This window comes from Callithrix jacchus, chromosome 9 (assembly GCF_049354715.1).
Source record: "Callithrix jacchus isolate 240 chromosome 9, calJac240_pri, whole genome shotgun sequence".
In the NCBI taxonomy this organism is placed as follows: Eukaryota; Metazoa; Chordata; class Mammalia; order Primates; family Cebidae; genus Callithrix; species Callithrix jacchus.
This window is the reverse complement of record NC_133510.1, coordinates 107957922-107983482: the sequence shown is the minus strand read 5'-3', so window position 1 is coordinate 107983482 and position 25561 is coordinate 107957922. Positions and strand designations below refer to the sequence as shown.

The 25561-nt window shown below is 39.4% G+C and overlaps 1 protein-coding gene across 2 annotated transcripts in view; it reads left to right on the top strand.

Annotated features, from left to right (window-relative positions):
* The window catches only part of ALDH1L2 (aldehyde dehydrogenase 1 family member L2), a 63494-nt gene extending 38242 nt beyond the window's left edge, over positions 1-25252 (top strand). For both annotated transcript variants that reach the window (XM_035257453.3, XM_078337165.1), the window contains 10 exons: positions 2579-2649; positions 2733-2838; positions 8780-8867; positions 9350-9443; positions 10986-11085; positions 14311-14409; positions 16392-16557; positions 17880-17985; positions 21635-21834; positions 24162-25252. In XM_035257453.3, coding sequence (XP_035113344.2) covers positions 2579-2649; positions 2733-2838; positions 8780-8867; positions 9350-9443; positions 10986-11085; positions 14311-14409; positions 16392-16557; positions 17880-17985; positions 21635-21834; positions 24162-24217 — 1086 coding nt within the window. In that variant the 3' untranslated portion in view covers positions 24218-25252. The remainder of the gene's footprint in view (positions 1-2578; positions 2650-2732; positions 2839-8779; positions 8868-9349; positions 9444-10985; positions 11086-14310; positions 14410-16391; positions 16558-17879; positions 17986-21634; positions 21835-24161) is intronic.
* The last annotated feature ends 309 nt before the right edge of the window (positions 25253-25561 follow it).

Sequence of the window (25561 nt, the reverse complement as noted above, 5' to 3'; positions counted from 1 at the left end):
GACCCTGGCAATGGTTATAACATCTACGGGAAGTAAATGGATAGCTCTTATCCCCTTATTGCATGTGAAGAAACAGAGGCTTGAGGACATGGATGCCTTTCCTATAATTCACAGCAAGTAATCCATATAACCAGATTTGAACGCAAGATTTTCTGAATCTAAAGTCTAATGATATTCTTTGCACTTTACTATAATATCTCCTGAGGGTGTTGAATAGTTTTCTAGACATTTTGGAGAAAACTTAGTATCATGTAGGGTTTACAAATTCAAATACCTACATTGGCCAGAGAGCTACTGTAGATGTTGGAAGCAGACTGAGTATGAGAAAAACTTTGTCTTTGAACATGTGTCCTAAGAGAAATAAATTTCAAAAAAAATGTTTTTTTTTCTTTGAGATGGAGTCTTGATCTGTCACTCACTCAGGCTAGAGTGCAGTGATACCATCTCAGGTCACTGCAACCTCCACCTCCTGGGTTCAAGTGATTCTCCTGCCTCAGCCTCCCAAGTAGCTGGGATTACAGGTGCCCACCACCACACTCTGCTAATTTTTGTATTTTTAGTAGAGGTGGGGTTTCACCATGTTGGCCAGGCTGGTCTCAAATTCCTGACCTCAAGTGATTCGCCTGCCTCAGCCTCCCAAAGTGCTGGGATTTCAGGCATGAGCCACCGTGCCTGGCCAAAAAAAACAAAAAAACAACAAAAAAAATTTTTTCAAAGAAAAATTTTGATAAAGACATAGGAACAATAAATAAATATTTCATTTTCCTTTTACTATAAGATAATAATAGCAAACATGGGTGATAAATGGCAGCAATACTAGCTCCAGCACTGGGGGTACAGAAGGGAAAGGTAGGACCTGTAGCAAACTGCAGTATGCGTGTTCCCCAAAGACTCATGATAATCACTGCGGTACCAGTCATTGGAACCACCTTCCCAGCTGCAAAAAGAAGAAAGTGAGGAAGCAGGAGTGGTAAAAGGAATTTATAAAGCATTCTTACTTGCCAGTACCTTTTGCTTATATCCCTCTGTGGCCAACTCTATCTGCTAAGGAGACTGAGAAACATCCTATTTCATCTGGGTACGTTGCTGACACCAACGTTAATGTACAGTCAGATAGACCTGAGTCCAAGTCTCAGCGTTGGCATGTATCAGCTGATGTTGTTAAAGTTATTTTCTCTCTCCGAACCTTACTTTCTTCCTCTCTAAAATGGTCACAATAATACATACTTTGCAAGTTATGTTTTGAGGATTGGAAATAAGTATTTGTATGCTACAGGATTAGTCAAGTCTGCAACACAGCAGGTTTGCACAAAAATGAAGTTTTCATTGTGGTTCACCCACAAAGTCATGCATATATTGATATTCACTAATCACAGTTCAGATCCATCTCTTATCCCCAGTTATGAAATCCAGATAGCTCTGAAACCCAAAAATTGTTTGATTGTTTCAAATTCATTTGATGCCAAACTCTGACCTGAATGAACATAATCTATTAATAATATTTATTTACATCACCAAGAGTGAATATTCTAATGTTTCAGTGAATAAATACTAGTGTGTTTGATTATGGGAATTCAAACACAAATACCTTATATTATCTACTACCCCAGAAAGATTTGGGTAAGATTTCCCAAATCTTGGGAATTTCCCATAATCTTGAGAAATCTTACCCAAATCTTGCTGGGGTAGTAGATAATATAAGGTATATGCACTATATTACATTTCTGAAGTCCAAAACATTCTTAATTCCAAAACATAACTGGCTACAAGTATTTTAAGAAATTGTCCACTCTATTAGTAGTAGCAATAATATTTTCTGTGGCAAAGCAAATGAATAGCTTTCATTAGAGGATACTATTGTGAATCTGTCAGGATTAAGTTGGCTGCATATAATGGCCAATTTAATCCTATTTTTTATCCTATTATTTTTCTCTCACTTTCAAGGAGTCCAAAGACAGGCAGCCAGGACTAGTATGTGAGATGCAAACTCTTTTTCTGTCTTTGCCAGGCCATCTTTAGTACCATGTGACCTCCACTCTCAAGGTTGACTCATGGTCTCAAGAAGACCAATGCAGTGCCAGCCATTTCAGCAATAGTCTGAACAGGAAGAAGGAGGAAATAGACACGGAAGGAAGAATAAAAGAGTTGAGTTAGCCTAGTTTAAATAGCATTCGCCTTCCAATGCTTTGTGCTTGTATCTTCCATTGACCATCCCTAATCTGGAGGATGGGAACCATAGTCTTTGATCTGGGCATATTGCTGTCCCCATTATTAATGTAGGGATTCTTTTACTAAGGACAGAGGGGAGAGTGGATAATAGGCAGGCAATTCACATTCTCTGCCATGCCAAGCAATTGGGAATGGACTAAATTAGAATTACATTTATTCTACTGTGTTTCATAGTTCTCCTGAGAAACAAATAGCTGTTCCTTCTTTGGCATGGATCTAGTTCTTATCAACAAACACTTTTCATATCAGCCAAGAAAAAGTAAGAGAGACAAAATGGAAAATGGATCCTTTGAGATTAAATTTACTTATTTAAATCAGTAAAATAAGTATCAACTTTTCTTATCCTTAGGGTTCTACTATTCCAATCAACCAAGCCCGTCCAAATCGCAATCTGACCTTCACCAAGAAAGAACCACTCGGGTAAGATAAGGAGAGTGCCTCTGAGTGAGTCATGAGTTGTGTTATTTGAAACAACTAAGCATGTCGAATTTCTTCCACTGCAGCGTCTGTGCCATTATTATTCCCTGGAACTACCCGCTGATGATGCTGGCGTGGAAGAGCGCTGCATGTTTGGCAGCAGGCAATACCTTAGTGCTCAAGCCTGCACAGGTAAGGCCACGAAGGGCAGGTGCAGAATCACCTCCTCTCCTATATCCAGTACTTCAAAAAAGTGACATGTATTTATAAATAGCAAACAAAAATGAGATGATATGGCATTTTTCTCATATTTCATAGACTTTTCCTATCAGTAAATATTCATTATTAATGGCTACCTAATACATTGTGTGGAGATCCCACAATTTAAAACTTTGATCATAATAGAAGCAAGCATGGTGCAATCAGTGAAGTCCCTCCACTTGCCACAAACCAATTCAATTCTTGCAGAATGCCAAATGCCCAACAATTAGGGAATTATTTAGAGTAATTATGAGACATCAAAAAAAATATTATGCAGGTATTCGAATTTAATTTTCAAAAATACTGTAAAGGCAGAGGTTGCAATGAGCTGAGATCATGCCACTGCACTCCAGTCTGGGCAACAGAGCTTGACTCTGCCTCAAAAAATATATATATATATTCACTATATATACAGTGAAGATGGAAGATGAGGGAAAAGCTGTAAAAGAACGTCTGTAATTGTGGCAACTCTGTAAAAATATATCCAGATGGATAACAAGAAAATACTTTTAAGAAGTAGTTCAGTTAGTTCTCAAAGAATCTTTTAGTGCTACAATAGGTTTTTAAGAAAAACATATAGCAGCCAAGTTAACACTGGCTGAGCCTTTACTATGTAAAGTACAAAGAAAAATAAACTTCTTCCTTGGGTTTCTGTTATATGCAGGTAACTGTATTATGTGGTACACTTTCTGAGGTGTATAAGTCATGGAGAAAACTTGGTCATTATTCTAGATTGTATAATCTGCTACCTGTCAACTCTTCTATTTCTTCTTTCAGAACTTAAAAAATACAGTTTCATTCGGCATAGCTACATGGTCATGTGGCTGTGGCCATTTGTTTTAATCATTGAAAATGATTTTATTTGAAAAAGTAGGTATACATGTAAAGTTTTCAAAATTCAAAAGATACAAAGAGGTAAATAGTGAAATGTCTCCCTCCCGTCCTTATTCCCCAGCCAACCAGTTTACCTCCCAGAGACAACCAATGTAATTTTCTATTATCTGTTAGTGGCTCAGATATTCCAGGGGTAGTCTCTACATATATATGTGTATATTAAAGAACATGTAGTTTTATATGTATATGTTGAGAGATACATATTATTATATGTAGATATATCTTATTGTGTATGTGTATATGTATATATTGCTACTTAATGGGCATAAAGCTTCAATTATTGGCCAGGTGAAGTGGCTCAAGCCTGTAACCCCAGCACTTTGGGAGGCCAGGGCAGGTAGATCACTTGACGTTAGGAGTTCAAGACCAGCCTGACCAACATGGTGAAAACCCATCTCTACTGAAAATACAAAAAATTGCCTGGGCATGGTGGCAGGTGTCTGTGATCCCAGCTACTCCAGAGACTGAGGCAGGAGAATTGCTTGAACCCAGGAGGTGGAGGTTGCAGTGAGCAGAGGTTGCACCATTGCACTCCAGCCTGGGTGACAAGAGTGAAACTCTGCCTAAAAAAAGGAAAAAAGCCCTTCAATTATGTAAGATGAATAAGTTCTAGAGGTCCTCTGTACAACGTTGCACCTAGAGTTAACAATACTATATTTTACCCTTCAAAGTTTGTTAAGAGAGTAGAGCTCAGGTTAAATGTTCTTACCACAATAAAATAAAAATTTTAAAAGCACACACAAAAAGTAGCATTCTATATACTTACCAAAGGAAAAAAATCTTTTTTTTTAGCAGTTCCCATTGTATAGCTAAAACAAATTTTACTTAACCAATCTGTAATTATGGATATTCAGATTTTCTCTCCTTTTTCTGTATAAACCATACTACAGTTAATAACCTTATAAACCTTATAAGTATAATGCATATGTGCAAGTGTATTTATAGGATCTGTTTCTAGCAGCAGAATCCCTCAGTGAAAAAATACATATATTTGTGTGATAGATATTGACAAATCCAACCATGGGGGTCATATTAGCTCACCAGCATTGTACAAGAGTGCTGTTTCCCAGTCTTGTTTAACGGGTGCACAACCCATTAAACAGCAAGAAGCTAGTTGAGTGAAGTGAAGAGACAGGTAATCTAGCCCAGTGGAGCTCCACACTGGCTGTACATTAGAATCACCTGAAGTTCTCCTTTTAAAATACTGATATCAGGCCCCACTAGCAGAGATGAGGCTTGATATCAGCATTTTAAAAGGAGAGATCTGATTTAATTGGTTTAAGTTGGAGACCACGCATTAGTATTACTTAAAAGCTTCACATTCTTCCAAGGCACAGCAAGGGTGGAGAACCTGTAAATGATATCCAGTCAGAGTGCTAATCACTGAAAGATGGCAATGAGTATACAGAGTGTCCAAAAATTACAAACATTTCTTGAGTGTATAGCAGTTTCCAGGCAGGCAGTAGTGATGAAGATATACAAAGTTTCTGTTCCCATGGAAATTACAGTCTGGCTGTATCTGCAGTTTAAAACTGGTAGTTTTATAGTTGAAGATAATTTAAAATCTGAGAATGAAAGACCCAAAGGTACCACTGTTATGCTGGAGTGTTTTATTTTACTGGATAATATTATGCAGTGATGCATTTATAATATTAGGGCTCTGTATGAATGTCAGGAGGATTGAATTTAGATGACTCTTCTTAAGCTGGTTGTCTGCTTTGTTATATGTGTGAAAGATTCCCTCCTGGCTTCATACAAAAGAAAGCACCAATTTCTATGGCCTAGAGTGGCTGGTCCAGGTGTGACAAGTTCTGACTTTATTAACCTAATACTTAGTAATGACCTACCGTAGCCCGGAACCATACTAGAGGCTTTCTCACATATTATGCAAACCTATAATCCTACAGAAACACTGAATAGCCAAATGGAAGAAAACCAATAGAAATGAAAAGAGTTGTGATAGAGATGAAACCATTTATTTTATTTATAAATCACATTTTAAAACCTTTATATTCTTACTTTAAAAGAATTATAAATAATTTAGGATAGTTTTTAAATGTTTTTCTAATAATGATGGTTGCATACCAAAGCATAATAAGATACACTTGGGCTAGGATAATCTTCACCTATAGATGTAAATCCACTTTCAACGGTCTTGATAATTTCAAATGTTTTGGGGCAACTTCTGATCGAGTTAAGTCTACACTGACATTTTACCAACCTCACGATGTGACTGTCATGGACCTGTTACTAGAAGGAGGAAAACTGGTAGCCGTGCCTCTTCCTCGTTTGCTTGTGGTTGTCTTGTTACTATTATTATTTATTGTGCAGTTTCTCTGCACATTTTTTGGCCACTTGTTCATTTTATGAAGACGAGGTTAATTAAAGTAACAGCGTAGTCTGTGAACCCATGTAATCAAACCTGTAAACATCATCAGAGGGCAATCTTCTGAAAGCAAATGAGCAAGGGAAGGAACCACTGCCGCCCTCTTGGACTTGTGAATGCCTGTTCTTTCTTGGGGCACTGCCCATGCCTTTGTGACCCATGACCATATGACCTTCATTCAGACTGTGTGACAGCACCGTTATCCAGCCATACAGTAAATGTTAGTTATGGTTCATTTATTTCATATCTTTGTCAGCTAAAATATATAAATAGAAGTTCCACTATTTTCTTCTCACACCTCAATGGATCCTCTTGCACACCCAATTTTTAGAGTCCAGGCTAACCAAGTACTAACTTAAAACTGAATCAACGTTGGCTTTTAAGAGTGTGAAAGTACTGCTTTCATTTTGCCTTGGAGATTTGCATTGCTATAATAGATATTTAAGGTCAGACCCATATTATCCCACTTTTTATGTGAGAAAGAAGGGAAAATAAGAAAATATGTGTTTGCTGATTTGAATAAAAGGAAACACAGGAAAGGTAAGTGGAGACTAGAGACTAATGAAATTGATCTATAGAACATGGAGCTGGAATGGGGTAGAAAGGAGGGTGGGAAAGCATTCTCTGAATGGACCATTTGAATAGTCCTGACTTTTGGAAGCATATTCCCCATATTCAATGACAACAAACAAAGAAAAGAAATGTAATCAACACAGATAGGGCAAAAACCCTAAAGTTAAACATAAACAAAAACAAATTCAGCCATATTTCAAATGAATAACATGACCCCATTGAAGGGAGTGAGGAAGCATGAACCCAAGTCACTTTTGACTAACTTCGGACTATATGTCCTCAGGATAAAGGCAACGCAAAACAACAACAAAAAACCTCAATACATATTGAACTCTAATTAATAGGCTTTTTTTGTAGGGACATGGCTTAACAATTCTCAAATTACTCTCTCTATGTTTTAGGATTAAGCAAATAAGTAAATATATTGTGGATAATAGGAGCCATGTCTCTCTTTCTTGGAGAAGAGAATCACAAATGTAAAAAGGGCAGAAGGTTAGAATCGCCCCTGAGATATCAGATGGAGGTATCCATGTAAACTCATGGGTTTTAATGTATTTAGATAGCTAAATAAAGAAATGGATATAGTTATATGTGGGATAGATACACACATACATATAAACATGTGTGTGTGTTGTGTATACATACATCTCTTTCCCAGCTCTGTCTGCTAAAAGGGCCTGGAAGCAATGACCCCTCAATAATGTCCAGATATCTTGATTTCTAAATACCATCTTCTCTCAAAGAAACCTGGGCTCCTTGGAGAAGCAGCTGAAGTAGGGAAGAATCAGATGAACCTGAAATATTTCACTGGGCTTGAAAGCAATGTAATGCCCAAAGAGTAATAGGGGCATGTCAGAATGATACAGGGGCCATACTAAAGGAACTCCCGCAGCCAAATCTAGAACAAATGAACATCAAAATCACTAAAAACAGTAAAAGATGACAACCTGCTGATTCCAGTAAGAATCTATGCATGCACACTGATATGAATTAATTAAACAGAAAGGAAAACACTTATAGGAGAGAGCCAATTAGTACATGTGGAAGGAATGATGAGACTGGAAAATCACCATTTGGCAACCATCATAATGATGTATGATTACTATCCAGAAATTATCCATGGATACTAAAACTAGTGGGTGAAAATTTGAGGAGTATCTCCCCACAAAATATTTATTAATGACAATGTATAATATAGTAACTTACAGTGATGAAAGCTGGCAGACTACATTCGCCAAATAATTAAAACTAACATTTCCAGTACTGGGACTATTCCACAGCATGTGCCTCCTGATGTGATATCCTGAGAAAAGCTCAGCCATCGCTCCAGTAGCATTGTTGCCAAAAGTGCATAACTTGAATCTAATCATGAGGAAACATCAGACAAATCCAGACAAAGAGATGTTGTATAAAATAACTGGCTTGTACTCTTCAAAAATGTCAGTGTAATGAAATAGAAAACGCAGAAACTCTCTTAGATCACTGGAGACTACAGCTATAACTAAATGTAATGCAGATGTTGGATTTTCTTTTGCTGTAAGATATTATTGGGATAATTGGTGAAATCTGAATATGGTCTGCAAATTACGTATTCTGTCAGTTATTAATTTCCTGATTTTGATAATTGTACTATGATAATGTAAAATAATTTCTTGCTTTTTAGAAAATGCACACAGAAGTATTTAGAAGTATGGAGTATGTCTTTACCTTATTCTTAAACGGTTCAGAAAAAGACATCCCTTAAATTTATCTTTAAAAAATAGTTTAGAAAAAAATATATACAGAAAGACAAAGCAAACATAATAAAATATTGATATTTGAGGAATCTGAATGGAAATGTATATAAGGAATTCTTATACTATTTTTGCATCTTTTTGTAAGTCTGAAATTATGGCAAAATAAGACAATGTACAATAAAAATAAAATGAGCTCTAGTACAGCTATCAAGGGAAAACTGGGTTCTGGGCTAAAGGGCAGGACAGAGCCTGAAGAAGGTAATTGCTGTCTGCTTCTCTCCAGGTCACGCCCTTGACTGCTTTGAAGTTTGCAGAGCTGTCTGTGAAAGCAGGATTTCCAAAGGGGGTCATCAACATCATTCCAGGCTCAGGTAAGCCACTAAATGACCCACTGTGCTATAACTAATGAATGGTACTGGGGTAGCTGAGTGGCTGTTTTCCCACTAGAGACCTGTCCTGAATTATAACTGTATTAAAATTAAATACAATTTACCAGACTGTTAAGGATGAATATACTTACCACATGCTAAAATCTTAAAATGGAAATACAGTGGTGGGTGAGTGGCAGGGGGGAAGGGGGTTGTACAGTCATGTAAAATTACCCTAAGATGTTCCATTTCGATTTTCAAAAGCTACTCTGGAAGATAAAAATCAGGGATTACCCATCATTATTTTGGAGTCTGATAATTTCATAAAGGGCATTATTTTAGACTTTTACCAGTTTGCACTTAATACAGAAATTTAAAACTAAGGAGCCGATGAGAGCTTAGAAATCTACTTCAATGAATTTAAAGCCATCTTCACCATAAGCATTTGAGTATGTTTTAATTCATTTTATTCTCTAATTCTACAGGTGGCATAGCAGGACAACGTCTGTCTGAGCATCCTGACATCCGCAAACTGGGTTTCACTGGTTCCACTCCTATTGGCAAACAGATCATGAAAAGGTATTGGTTTTAATATGCTGATTCACTGCAGATTCTGTTAAACTAGGTTTCAATTTTTGTTTTAAATAGGGTACTTTTGGAATGAGAAAATCTACATCTAATTTGGAAGAGACATTTACTTATCACTGCTGAGTAATGAAATATTTGAATGTAACAGAATACTTTCCAAAGCATTAAAGCCCAGAGTCAATAAAAGCAAAGCTATGTTGAAATTCTACACCCTACTAGTAGTTTTAACAATTCAGCACAAAAGAGTTTCTATATTAAAGCTGTGGCCCAAATTGTTTTTGAAGTATGGTTAAAAAACCAAAAAGATATATAAATATCAAATTCATATATTTTATATGACAAACCCAGATTATTTATAAAATGGAGTCCCCCAAGCAATATTTTTTAAAACTGAAAGCAATCTAAATGTGCAAAATAAAGCAGTTGTTAAAATATGTCAGTGTAATAGGATACTGTACAGTCATGTTCATAGAGAATTTTAATAACATTGAAAAGTATTATTAAAATAATAAATGGAAATAAAGATAAAGTATAACGTTGTATACATTGGATGATCTCAACTATGTTAAACAAGGCAAAAACTATGGTAGGATAGATCACAAATAGGTAGTATATCAATCAAAAGGGTAAAAACAATGGTCACTGGAGCATGGAATGGAATTTTGTGGTTTTTTCCTTCTGTGTGCATGTTGGGGAGGTATTTTCAAAATGTTTTAAATACGAATAGTATATCAAATTTCTTTTTGTAAGAAAGGGAAAATAAACAGCATACTTCATCCTTTAAAAAATTGATTATTTTTTCTCCCACTGCTTCAGTAGACTGGTTAGAGGTTTAATTCCTTGCCAGGCCTTTATGTAACCAAAATTCCTAAAGAATTTGAATTTACTTATGAGAATCTCTAATCATGTGATCAAAACATTTTTAAAAACTTTATTATGGAAAATTTCTAATATATACAAAGCAGAAAAGCAAAATGAATTCTATGTACTCATCGCTCAGCTTCAATGGTAATCTTCATTCTACCATCTATGTTTTATCTATGAATAAGTTTTCCCTTTTTCTTTCTTTTGTTTTTTAAGAGACAGGGTCTCACATTGTCACCCAGGCTGGAATACAGTGGTGATCACAGCTCATTGCAGCCTCGAATTCCTGGGCTCAAGTGATCCTCCTGCCTCAGCCTCCCAAGTAGCTAGCCCTATAGGCACACACCACCATACCTGCCTAATTTTTTAAATTTTTTGCAGAGATGAGGTCTTGCCATGTTGTCCAGGCTGGTCTCAAATTCTGGCCTTAAAGGGTCCCTTCTGCCTTGGTCTCCCAAAGTGCTGGGATTACAGTTGTGAGTCACTGTGCCTGGCCTTGAACAAGTTTCTTAATATTTCTGAGGCTCAATATGTTTTCCACGCCAGGTAGTAACTTAAAGCTTAAATGTATGTGTGGGGGGGTGGAGGGGTGGGGGAGTCAGAGAGAGTGGGGGGAGACAGAGAGAGAGATGTTAACTAAATGCTCATTTCTCATTTATTTTTCTCTAGCTGTGCTGTGAGCAACTTGAAGAAAGTTTCTCTTGAGCTTGGTGGCAAGTCTCCACTTATAATATTTAATGACTGTGAACTTGACAAGGCTGTGCGAATGGTAAGAGTGGGCCAAATTCAAGTAAATATGTGCCTGGGCTGGGTGGAGTGGCTCATGCCTGTAATCCCAGTACTTTGGGAGGCCGAGGCAGGTAGATCACCTGAGGTCAGGAGACCTGCCTGGCCAACATGGTGAAATCCCGTCTCTACTAAAAATGCAAAAAAAATTAGCCAGGTGTGGTGGTGGATGCCTGTAATGGAAGCTACCTGGGAGGCTGAGACAGCAGCATCGTTTGAACCCGGAAGGTGGAGGTTGCAGTGAGCTGAGATCACGCCACTGCACTCCAGCCTGAGTGACAAGAGCAGGACTCTGTCTCAACAACAACAATCAATAGGTGCTTGCTTCTAAAACACCTTTCACCTCCTTCTTTACCAGAGGCCTTAAAATGAGATTCGGTTTTTGCCTGGTCGTAAAATAAAAGCATCCTTTTTATGCTTAGATTTGGAAATATAGAGCACCTAGTTTTTAAAAATAATGTCTTTATAATAACCCTACTAAGGTGTTTTTAAAAAGGATGTAAGTCATAGCAGGCATGTAAAAAAGTTCCAAAGATATTCTATTAGGGCTTTTAGCTTCTCCCTCCTTTCCCACATCTCATCCCATCAGCCTGAACAGTCCTATTTTTACCTCTTTTGCACACTGAGCTTCTGGTAAGAGTTTTAGACACAACAAAGGGTTTCATATTTAACAAGTAATTGGCAACATCCATTTCCCGGTTTTAGCAACGTACAATGGTTTTTTAAGATGTTATCATGGGGAGGCTAGGTAAAGGGCACACAGGAACTCTTTTACTATTTTTGCAACACCTTGTGAGCCTTAAACTACTTCAAAGCATAAAGGCTAATTTTAAATAAAATACAAAGGTTAAAAAAAACACTGGCCTAGTTCTCATTCTTCACATCTGAGATATAGGCATAAAATGAGTCAATGGTTGGCATAGGTTGCTAAGCTTTCTTGTAATTCTGGGGGAAACTTATGGTCTTCCCAGTTCTGTACAATTGCCCAGCTATGCACTAAGCAGACTCTGTTCCCCATTTCCCCTAAATGTCATTTTAATGAACACTCACAGCCAAAGCTCATCACATAAGCAATCCAAAGAGAATGGAGTGGTCTGGGAGTGAAGAAGGGCCATGTGCCCCTGCGCCCAGGGCCTTTGAGTAGACTGTGAGGTTTCAGTGACAGACAATGGCTGGGGTTACATGAACTGACTTCAGGGGTCGGGACTCCCCTGGATGTCTGGATTAGAAATGTAAAACTTTAAAGAGTCTTTGTTTTGGCCGGGTGCAGTGGCTCACACCTGTAATTCCAGCACTTTGGGAAGCCAAGGCAGGTGGATCACGAGATCAGGAGTTTGAGACCAGCCTGACCAACATGGAGAAACCCTGTCTTTACTAAAAATACAAAAATTAGCAGGGTTTGGTGGCGCACACCTGTAATCCCAGCTACTCAGGAGGCTGAGGCAGGAGAATTGCTTGAACCTGGAGGCGGAGGTTGCACTGAGCTGAGGTCGTGCCACTGCGCTCCAGCCTGGGCAACAGAGCGAGACTTAGTCTGGAAAAAAACCAAACCAAAACAAGAATCTTTGTTTTAACCATTTAAGAACCCCAAACCCAAGGTGGTCAATGTATTTTTGTAATGTTTAAAGGTAAAATGTATGCACAGGAAAAACATGTGATTTCAAAGCATTCGTTGTATTTTTTGTTTTTGAGATGGGATCTCACCATGTTGCCCAGGCGAGTCTTAAACTCCTGGACTAAAGTGATCTTCCTGCCTTGGCCTCCCAAGTGGCTGGAATTACAGGTGTGAGCCACTGTACCCAGCCACATCCATTTTTAAAAATACAGTCCAGAGAGGTTTCCTGTAGGTGAATTAGAAACTGGATTTATAAAAAGGGAAAATGAACAAAATTCATCGGTCTTCCAAATCTGTCATTTTTGAGCATCATCATTTCAAAGATTTCTCAAACTTCTCCCTGAAAAATAGTAGTTCTTTCATGAGGGGGTTAAAAAGGCTTTCTAAATATTTATGATTCATGGCTGGGTATGGTGGCTTATGCCTGTAATCTCAGCACTTTGGGAGGTCAACGGTAGAAGGATTGCTTGAGCCTCTCAGGTTTCATGACCAGCCTGGGCAACATGGCGAAACCCTATCTCTACCAATAAAAATAAAATAAGCCCAGCGTGGTAATGTGCACCTGTGGTCCCAGCTACTAGGGAGACTGAGATGGGAGGATCACTTGAGCCCAGGAAGTTGAGGCTGCAATGAGTCATGATCACACCACTGCACTCCAGCCTGGGTGACAGAGAGAGACACTGTCTTAAATAAACAAACAAATAAATAAATAATTTATGATTACATAATGTAGAGTTTTTTTTTTTTTTTTTTTTTTTTTTGAGACAGAGTTTCCCTCTTGTGACCCATGCTGGAGTGCAATGGCACAATCTCAGCTCACTGCAACCTCTGCCTCCTGGGTTCAGGCAATTCTCCTGCCTCAGCCTCCTGAGTAGCTGGGATTACAGGCACGCGCCACCATGCCCAGCTAATTTTTTGTATTTTTAGTAGAGACGGGGTCTCACGATGTTGACCAAGATGGTCTCGAGCTCTTGACCTCATAATCCACCCGCCTCAGCCTCCCAAAGTGCTGGAATTACAGGCTTGAGCCACCGCGCCTGGCCTAATGTAGAGATTTTTAAAAGCAAAACTTGGTGTACAAGTTATAGGCCAAGGCAGGAGGATTGCTTGAGCCCAGGTGTTGAGACCAGCCTGGGCAACATAGTGAGACCCTGTCTCTACAATAAATAAAAATTTAAAAATTAGCTGGGTAAGGTGGTGCACACCTGTAGTGTAGTGCCAGCTACTTGGGAGGCTGGGGTGAGGAGGAGAGAGACTCTATCTCTGAAAAATAAACTAAAAAAGAGAATAATCTAGATTTTATTTTAATACCAAATTTGTTTCTAATGGTACATCTTTACTACTACACATACAGTTTTTGAAATGCTCATGGACCAAAAGGGGAAAGGATAAATAAAATCTCTCAAATAATGCCAAATCAAAACAGAGTGTCTCCAAGAAGCTCTCATCACTGACAAGGCCAAGGGGATTTTCTATGACTCCTCTGTGTTGTCTGCTGTCTTCCAAAAACAACTGATTCCTTCTGTGGACAGCTCTATGAGAATCTTGACTCCTCAAGTGATGTCAGCAATGTTTTCTCTTCTCCCGCTGAAGGGCATGGGGGCAGTGTTTTTCAACAAAGGAGAGAACTGTATTGCTGCTGGGCGGTTGTTCGTGGAAGAATCCATCCACGACGAGTTTGTGACAAGAGTGGTGAGGCGCCTTCACATTTACTCTATGAGTTGTTTAGAAATTGCTTTTACTTGAAAAATCATACTTCTAGGATTGCTAATGAATTTTCAGGTGTGATTAACAGTATTGTGATTATGTTTGAAAAAATCAGTCCCTAGTATTTTTTTTACAGCTACATATTGGCATACTTACAGATTAAATCATATGATGTCCAAAATTTGCTTCAAAATAACCCAGGAGGACAGGAAGTGAGCAGGGAAATAAATTGGCCAGGAATTGGTAGTTGTTGAAGCTGGGTGATGAGTACATGGGGTTTCATTATATTATGTGTCTATTTTCACGTGTTTATGATTTTTTATAGTAAAAAGAGGTTTATATAAAAACCTGATAAAGTATACTGAAGAGCCTTACTCTACATTTGTATTATATTACATCCTTGACACTTGTGAGAGTTACACTCCTAGACTTTTATAGATCTCTAAATAAGCTATGGGAGATACACCACTAGATCCTTACAAATCCCAATTGCAGTTGACATGATAGCATATAATTTCTTCCACTAAAAAAACTAAATAAATAGCCCCAGTACATTGATCATGACTCCATAAATATGGGACTAAAACTCATCTATAGGACTGTTAAGATGAATTATGTGACTAAAATAAACCTAACTTATACTATAATATGTCATTATGAAGGTAGTATTAATCATGAATTTGCTTATATTTGCAAAACAGTACCCAGCTATTTTTTCCCCAGAGCCAATTCTCTATACCCCAACCCACCCAAAAAACAAAGGTATTCTTCCTTCATGAGAATCAGTAACAAGGAAGTCATACAGAGAGGCAGATGGAGGGCAGTCAGGTAGGCAGTGGTTGCCTCCTGAACATCACAGTGTAATTTAATTTTGTGTTTCATTAAAATACGGTCTGCAGTGCTACATATCATGGGCTTTCACAATCAGCTACAACTTGTTGAAATTTCAAACACTGAGACCAGAAATGTCAAGGATTTGCTACATCAACAAGCATGTTGTACACATATGCTGTTTGTATTCATTCGTCAGCAGAATTTCCTGAGCACTTACTTAGTACCAAACACTGAATGCTGAGAATATGAAGGTGAACAAGGCAGACATGGTCCCTGGCCACTCAGAGCTTCTCATCCAGTGCAGAACCCTGGGGAAGGCACTAAGAGATTATGGCCAGGCCTAAATTCAAAGTCGTGGACCTCCTGGGTCATGGTAACTCCCATTCTTCTTACCAGAATGGGACCTAACATTAGAAGATGCAGAAATAGATTAAGATAACTGAGGAGTACAAGAGGTAATTACAAAGACACGTCAGTGATGAACATCGGGCAGTAAAGATTGTTTTTCATCAGGGCATTCTAGTGAGTCATCTGGCATGGCTATGCCATGAGAATTTTATAAGGGCAGTCTGCCACATTTGGGGAGGAAAAAAAAAGATAACAATGTGACCATTTTAAAAATTATTTTGCCATGAAGAGTGAAGTACATGATGTTAATAAACATTTCAGAACATCAGTTTGCTCTTCTTAATGGATTAACATTTCGGATAATTTTCATACAGTGTATGTAGCTTATGTTGTGCTAGAACATAGTCGTTAAGGACTTGGGATTTCAGGTGGAAAAAAGTCAACAGTATTTAGTGGTTGTATGTGCTTATTTAACCCCTCTAGGCCTCAGTTTCTTCTTCTGGGAGGCTGAGGTGGGAGGATCACTTGAGCTTAGAAGTTCGAGGTTGCAGTGCGCTATGCCATGCCACTGTGATCCTCCCTGGATGACAGAGTGAGTGAGACCCTGTCTCCAAAAGGGAGACAAACAACAAACCAACCAACCACCTACCTCCAGTGCAATTGTAAAGACTAAATGCCAACACATTGATAAACACCTTAGTATAGACCTACCACATGTTTAGAAACGAAACTCTGTTATCGTTATTAACAGTGAACTGTGTTTTTATGGACTGGGTAACATGCAGGTAGAAGAAATTAAAAAGATGAAAATTGGTGATCCACTTGACAGATCCACTGATCATGGGCCCCAAAATCATAAGGCCCACCTGGAAAAGCTGCTGCAATACTGTGAAACTGGAGTGAAAGAAGGGGCCACTTTGGTGTATGGGGGAAGACAAGTCCAAAGGCCAGGTAAGATCACCTCTGTGGGGGTTTACTGGGTGCCGCCTTCTGCAGTTGCAATGCACAGTGACAGTTTGAGACCAGCCTGGCCAACATGGTGAAACTCCAACTCTACCAAAAATTAGCCCAGTGTGATAACATGCACCTGTAATCCCAGCTACTGGAGAGGCTGAGGCACGAGAATCACTTTAACCTGGGAGACAGGTTAAAGTGAGCTGAGGAGATTGCAGTGAGCTGAGATCAAGCCACTACACTTCAGCCTGGGCAACAGAGTGAGACTCTGCCTCAAACAAAACAAGGAGGGACAACTGGATAATGTGTCTCCTGATGGAATAAAACGTGTAATACACAGTATACCTATGAAATGTTCCTGCCAAAAAAGCTTAAGCTGAGTCAAATGATACCTTTAGGTCAACCTTTATTTTCATAAGAACAACAATAGGAAGCAGGGAAGGAACAGGAAGTTATTTTTAGTGGGTATAGAGTTTCAGTTTTATAAGCTGAAAATCGTTTTGAAAATGGATGGTGGTGAAGGTTGCACATTGTGAATTTCACAACACTGAGCCGTACAATTAAAGATGGTTAAGATGGTAAATTTGATGTGTATTTAACACAGTAAAAATCATTGGAAAAAAAAAAAGAAATATGAGATAGAGAAACAAAAATCACCCAAAGGAAGCAATGATAAATCCAGAAAGAAAGGGAATGTGTAGAACAACTGAGCCAGTCTCTTTAACACGACAATGGAATAAAAAATAAAGAAAGGACAAAATGGAGAAATGTTTTAGAGTAAAAGATCCTTAAGAGCTAGATCTAAACACCAAATACAATGTGTAGAAGAATTTGAATCCTCAATCAGACAAACCAACTGTGAAAAAGCTTATTTCTAGACACTAAGGAAAATAAAATATAAACTTGGAATCAAGAGTAATTACTGATTTTGTTAAGCATGACACTACATAGTGGTTATATAAGAAAATATCCTTATGTTTTTACAGATTTGTACTGAAATACTTAGGTGTTAAGATTATGATATCTGGAATTTGCTCTAAAATATTTCAACAAGGAAAAGATAAATACAGCAAAATATGGATACTTATTGTACCATTCATTATACTGTTTTCTCTACTTTTACATAGGTTTCACATTTCATAGTAAAGACATTAAAAAGGAACCTGGGCATGCCAACACCAAACAGAGAAATGAAATTCTTCTTGGTTTTACTAAGCCAGAGGAAAAGAAAAAATTACAATGTAATGAAGTGAGAGGACTATTAATCGAAAATGACTTAACCTATAGTTGACATTTTTTTCTTTGTTTTCTCCAAAAAGGCTTTTTCATGGAACCAACTGTGTTCACAGATGTGGAAGACCACATGTACCTTGCCAAAGAAGAATCCTTTGGGCCTATTATGGTCATTTCCAAATTCCAAAATGGGTAGGTTCTTCAAATGCAATTTAACTTAGGTTTTGACTAGATAACTCATTTTTCCCCTCTGCCACTGTGCTGTATACAGAGCATAAAATTAATGAACATGTAATTTTCTACCATAAGAATAATTAACTTAATTAAATAATTAGAAGTTATGCTTTTGCTAGCCATCATAGATCATAGCGTATTTTTGCTTCTCAGCTTCAATTAATGGCCTACATTGGGCTTTTAGTTGATTCAATTTTAGTTTTTCTGCACTCGACATTTGAGATGTCTGTGGAACAAAGCTAATAACTGAGAAATAACAAAACCAATTTTCACATTTACATTCCTAGGGTAGGTGGCGTCTGTGAAATCATATCTCCCCAAAGAAAGAGTGCTGCTGTAACAGGGGATACTGCTCCCCAAAGCTTGATACTCAACTTTTCATAGACATGTTCATAATCATCATATAATCAACTGTAAATGACATGCTGGTTTGTGATACTACATGAAACTTTGCAAAGAGTTCAGCTTATCGAAGACAGCCAAGTGGTAGCTGAGCTCATAAAACAATACTTAAGAGAGTGGGGTCTCATGGTATATTGCCCAAAATCTTCAGAATGGCTTTAGATTTATTTCAGCCAATGAGAACTTAAAAACAGAATGGACTTTCTTGGTCTTTGACAAATAAAATATAAAAGATTTTAGGGGACTATAAGGCTTAGTAAGTAACCTTTCGATACATCCATCCAAGGATGCCTGCTATCCCGTTTCTCATTATACATTCTCCCATGGGATAGTCTTGGTGTTAAATGTGCAGACATTAGAAATTGTAAGGGAATCTACTGTAACGTAGACAAGTCAAAGCCCCTGTCCTTAAGGAGTTTTCTATCTAATAGGGGAGACAGACAAAGAGATGCACAGTTAGTCCACAGAGGGTCAGAGGCAGTGGGATGGTGCAGCGGGTCAGAGGACAAACTCTGCCTCCTCCCCTCACTACCTCTGTGAGCTTGGGCCAATTACTTAACCACTGCACCTCACACCTGTAATCCCAACACTTTGCAAGGCCACTGTGGGAGGATAGCTTGAGGCCAGGAGTTTGAGATCAGCCTGGGCAACACAGGGAGACCCTGTCTCTACAAAACATTTTTTTTTTTAATTAGCTAGGTATGGTGGCACGTGCCTGTAGTCCCAGCTACCTGGGAGGCTGAGGTGGCAGGACCACTTAAACCCAAGGAGATGGAGGCTGCAGTGAGCTATGATTGTGCCATTGCACTGCAGCCTAGGTGACAGGGCAATACCTGGTCTCAAAAAAAAAAAAAAAAAAAAAAGAACGAAAGAAAAAAATTAAGCAGATGGCAGTAATGTTTTCCTGTTTTTAGCATAGATGGAAAATTTTCAGAACGTAAAATGAGTCTTTTGCTTTATATTTAATGAAGTTTTATGTATTCCTATAAACATAAGGATATCGTTAGAGTGTTGCAGTGAGCAAATAATACAGAGGATCGTTTGGTAACAATGTCCACCTCCTTAGGTCATTCTGATATTAAAAAGCAAAGTGTTTCCTTTTGCTGCTGGAATCAATATATGCTTGTCATTCCTGTGGACATAAACAATGTGCAATGGAGCTACGCTGTTTCTTGATAGTCCTCAACAAGAAATAGCATAAAACCATCTTTCTCCCTGTAGTCCATTCTACAAATATTTGGGTCCCTACTATGTGCAATGCATCAAGAAGTGTTAGAATTTTAGCAGAGTCCAAGTTCACTCCAAGTTAGGTTCCAGATTTCTTGTGCAAGAAGAATTTCTTGTGCAATTAAAATTTTGGATAGTCAAGATGCCTTTGAAAAATCCCTTCATAAGGCACTACATTGAAATCTGTGCTGTCTCTCAATAAATTCAGCACAAATTTTCCCTCCAGTTTTGGAACAGATTCTGTGTCTTTGCTGGAGCACCAGATGAAATACCTGGCTTGGCCAAGCACAGTAGCTCACGCCTATAATCCCAGTACTTTGGGAGGCCAAGGTGGGCGGATCACTTGAGATCAGGAGTTCAAGACCAGCCTGGCCAACATAGTGAAACCCCGTGTCTACTAAAAACACAAAAATTAGCTGGGTGTGGTGGCATGTACCTGTAATCCCAGCTACTTGGGAGGCTGAGGCAGGAGAATCGCTTGAACCTGGAAGGTGAAGGTTGCAGTGAGCTGAGATTGCACCACTGCACTCCAGCCTGGGTGACAGAGTGAGACTCCATCTCAAAAAACAAAGCAAAAGAAAAACAAAAACCTGGCTTGTATTTGCTGGCCATGTTGTAGAAAATGTGTGTGTTTTTAAGCATTAGGATCACACTAGAAGAAGGTGACATAAACTATGACAGGCACATTAGAACTGAGAAAAGAACAGGTTCCTGTCTTCACCTACTTGGATGTGTATACGAACTAAGTCAAAAGCAGGGAAATCACGGGACCTATTTTGTGGAATAAGCACAAGTAGTCCGATTCACTCTCATTTGATGATGCAACAGTACAGTATAAACAGATACAAGAGACGTTATCCCTGCCCTCGGGGAGCTTTCATCTTCTAATTTATGGAGGGCAAACCACTACGTACAGGAGGAGTTAAGCCAGCACTATATAATTGGTTCTACTTAGAAAAATATGTGCTACCTGTTGATAGCTGGCTTTTATTGAATACTTATTGTGTTCCAGGCATGATTTGTTCATTTCATCCTCATGACAAGTAGACAGGTCCTTTTACTATTACTTCCATTTTTCACAATAATAAATGAAGGCATGGGGAGATGAAGTCATTTACCCAAGGTTACCAGGCAGTCTGGCTACAGAGCCCTCTCACAGAACTACCCTACTCTGCCACCTTGACAGTGACCCTGGTGGGATCTGAAATGGCTTCAAGCCTCCATCTAAGGAGGCTTGAACCTTGAGTGCAAAGTCTGAAGAGATGGAAGGAAACAGGGAGGATGCTCTAGAACTCCATGTAGAAGTGGGGCCCATGGGAGAGGGGAGGAAGTAGGGAGACCATGAATGAGAACCATTGAAGAAGACTGAATATGACTCTGGGTCGGATTTTAAAAAGTGTTGCATGACATATATGAAAAATGTGATACTAGACTTGTAATATTTCTTTGGGACTGTCTTTTAGTGTAACCCTGAAATTTTTCATTTATAAAAATGTAATCAGTATAATCACAATCAGGCTGCTTGTCTTAAAAAAACAGTTTAATCAGGCTGGACGCAGTGACTCATGCCTGTAATCCCAACACTTGGCAAGGCCATGGCTGGGGGATAGCCTGAGGCCAGGAGTGTGAGATCAGCCCGGGCAAAACAGGGAGACCCTGTCTCTAGAAACATTTTTTTTAAAGTAGGTGGGCATGGTGGCACGTCCCTATAGTCCCTGCTACCTGGGCGGCTGAGGTGGGAGGATCACTGGAGCCCCAGGAGATGGAGGCTGCGGTGAGCTATGATTGTGCCACTGCACTGCAGCCTAGGTGACAGAGCAATACCTGCTCTCTAAAAACAAAAACAAAAATAAAAATAAATTTAAGCAGATGGCAGTAATGTTTTCCTCTTTCTAGCATAGATGGGAAAACTTTCAGAACACAAAATGAGTCTTTTGCTTTACTTTTAATTAAGTTTTATGTCTTCCTAAAAACATAGGGACATCGATGGAGTGTTGCAGCGAGCAAATAATACAGAGTATGGTTTGGCCTCAGGGGTTTTTACAAGAGACATAAACAAAGCTATGTATGCGAGTGAAAAACTAGAAGCAGGAACTGTGTTTATTAACACATACAACAAGACAGATGTGGCGGCCCCATTTGGCGGAGTTAAGCAGTCTGGCTTTGGAAAAGACTTAGGTACGGCTTTACTTTTCTACCTCACATTCCCTTTGTTGTCACATCCCAGAAACATCTGCTCTGTTTCATGACTTGTATATGGTTTTGAGGGGCATTTCCTACACGGCGATTGGATCTAGGTTTACAAAAGCACTGGTTTTTAAAAATATTAAACATTCCTATTGAACCTGCCATACATACAGACAAGTACACACATTGTGTGGGAAGTTTTCTTTTCAAATGATTCATGTTTGAAAGGAAAAAGAAATTGCAAAAATATACTGTAGCTGAAATATGTTTGGTGTTTAATTTGACAATCGGCATGAACTTGGGTTAGCTTTCACGAGACTAAATGGAACCAAGACAGGCAAAAGGGTGGAGAGTAATAACCAGCAGCTTCCAAGAATAAATCCTGTCTTGGAGCTCCTTGGCAGGCTTTCAGAGTCAACACTGAAAAAACCCTGCAATTGGCAGGGTTTTGTGGGAGTCTGAGCAGTAAGGCTTAGAGTTTGTAAAAAGCCCAAAATGTAATTCACCGCGAGCAGTGACACTAACACCTTTCAAGCAATAGTTACTTTCCATGCTAAACACATGCCAGGCCCCATTCTACTTAACCTGTATAAGCAAAAGCAATTCTCACATGAGCTCAGAGGGACAGGTACTATTATTATCTTATTGCACAGAACAGGAAAATGGGGCTCAGAGAGGCTGAGTGAGTTGCCTCAAGTCACAGAGCCAGACAGGCACTGGCAGAGAGAGTTCAAAGCCAAGCAGCCTGGCTGAGGAGCTCATCTCTTATTCCCCTCAGTCTGGCATGTTGTTTGTGATTTACTGAAATTACAGTCTGCAAATATAAGTTTAGTTCATTCGGAGTATTTTTTTTTTTACATTTTTTTTTCCCTAATGACTTTGGCAATGTATTTGCAGCAGTAAAAGTAGTTCTCATTTTAAATTCCACTGGGTGAAGGTAAGGGCTTTTTTCCACCCCCTTTTCCATGTCTTTAATCTGGTTTTTATGCCTGAATCCAAATCACAGTGGTAGACTTTCTTAGGGAACTTATTATTAGAAAGTGAGGCATCCCTGTTTCGCCTTTTAAGAGAGTATTCGATCAGTTTCAGGTCTGTTGTACTATAAAATACCACAGTTTTCCTAATTTTTTTCCTCCCCCAACTGTCTTTTTTTTGGGATGGAGTTTTGCTTTCATTGCCCAGGTTGCAGTGCAATGGCGCGATCTCGGCTCACGGCAACCTCCACCTCCCAGGTTCAAGTGATCTCCTGCCTCAGCCTCCTGAGTAGCTGGGATTACAGGCATGTGCCACCATGCCTGGCTAATTTTTTGTATTTTTAGTAGAGATGGGGTTTCTCTACATTGGTAAGCGTGGTCTCGAACTGCCAACCTGAGGTAATCCACCCACCTTGGCCTCCCAAAGTGCTGGGATTGCAGGTGTGAGCCACCGCGCCCGGCTTCCTACCCCATTTTTAAAACCCCTTAGCTCAGTGGTTGTCAACTTTAGCTGCACGGTGGATTCAAACCACCTGGAAGCTTCAAAAATACAGAGATTCTGATCTAATTGGTCTGGGGTGTGACCTGGGGTCAGAAGTCTTCAAAGCTCCCTGAGTGATTCTAATGTGGGGACAAAGTTGACAGCTCTTGTTTTACCTCAGCTTCCAGCATCACACACTCACTAGTTTCTCCATGGTACCCACTGCCCTTTAACTGCCATAGAGATTGATGATTGTACAGGCTCAAAATAGAAAGAGTCAAAGAAAGGCAAGCCTATTTATTTTTGCCTAGACAGGTTCCCCTGTGTTTCTAACAAACAATATAAACTGAATTTTCCTTATCTAAAATAAGATTGAACCATATGATGTCAAACTTTTCTGTGCTCAGTTCTGCTTTAATATAATCTAGAAGACAGTATCCTGGTTACTTCTGTTTAGCTTAAATGGAGAAAAAGGCAGAGTCTGTCATCAAGTAGGGAAATAAAAGAGAGGGGTTTTGGTTTGCAGCTGATCAGCCAACACTCTCCACTCCTTAGAAGGCCTGGTAGCCGATCTGGGCTGTTATTATTCCAAGAGTGGTCCATGGACCACTAGCATCAACATCATCAGGGATGGTGAGAAACACATAACTTCTGGGCCCACACCAGACTTAATCAGATCAGGATCTGCAGCTTAACCCAGTCTTCAGATGGTTAGTACGAACTTTAAAGTGTGAGCAGCACTGGCTTAGGCCACATTTCATTTGCTTAGTGACCTATACGCCTGTGTACACCTATGTCTGAAGGTCTGAAGACATCACATCTGCCTTTGAACGTGGTCCATCAACTACTTTTCTCTTCCCTAGGTGAGGAAGCTCTAAATGAATATCTCAAAACCAAGACGGTGACGCTGGAATATTAGAGCAACACCATCATCAGGAAAGCCTTCACAGACAGCCCTTTTCAGCTCTGGACACTCTTAAGAAGCCTAGGTGTGCTGAGGCAGGAGGTGTCAGCCAGAAACCAAAAAATACACAGATGGACCATGATGAGGGTCAGGCCATGTCAAAGCACTGACACTCGCGACTGAGCATTTTCTAATACACTAGTCCAATGATTTGCAGTTCTTGGGATTTGACTATACTGTATATCATACATATTTCTAAAAAAATCAAGCTGTGGGCCGGGCGCGGTGGCTCACGCCTGTAATCCCAGCACTTTGGGAGGCTGAGGCAGGTGGATCACTAGGTCAAGAGATCGAGACCATCCTGGTCAACATGGTGAAACCTCGTCTCTACTAAAAATACAAAAAATTAGCTGGGCATGGTGGCGCATGCCTGTAATCCCAGCTACTGAGGAGGCTGAGGAAGGAGAATTGCCTGAACCCAGGAGGCAGAGGTTGCGGTGAGCCGAGATCGCACCATTGCACTCCAGCCTGGGTAACAGGAGCAACACTCTGTCTCAAAAAAAAAAAAAAAAACCAAGCGGCTTTTCCCCTACCTAGACAAACCTATTCATGGTTTCCATCTTGAAGATGTCAGTACCATGCAGTTATAATACACAAGGTGCATTTATTGGAAACTTTGTATTATAGGTACAGGTTTTTAACCTCTGAACCATACATAAGGGGATTATTAAACAGATTTTCTATAAGTCTGCTTCTAAGGAACAGTATAACCTGTAAGGAATGTGAAGGTAGTTCTTTTTTATTATTTGGAAAAAAATACATCTTTGTGTCTTTGATGTTCTATTTTTTAACCCACTGTGAGGGGTGATCAACATGTTTTGAGCAGCTACTAGGTACAAGGCGTTCTGTTCTGAGGAGTATACAGAATTTAATGACATGATGGTTGGCCCCCACATGGTTTAAATTTTAGTAAATAGCTTTTGAAGTGAATTTTATGTATAATATAGTAGAAAGTAAATAGGCCTTGAAGGCTGATCCTGGTTCGTCTCATACCATCTTAGTATCTATGTGATTCTGGGAAACTCTTGCAACTCCTCTGAGCCTCCACTTCCCTATGTGTAAAACAGGGATAGTGGCCGGGCGCGGTGGCTCACACCTGTAATCCCAGCACTTTGGGAAGCCGAGGTGGGTGGATCACAAGGTCAAGAGATCGAGACCATCCTGGTCAACATAGTGAAACCCCGTCTCTACTAAAAATACAAAAAATTAGTTGGGCATGGTGGTGTGTGCCTGTAATCCCAGCTACTCAGGAGGCTGAGGCAGGAGAATTGCCTGAACCCAGAAGGCGGCTTGCGGTGA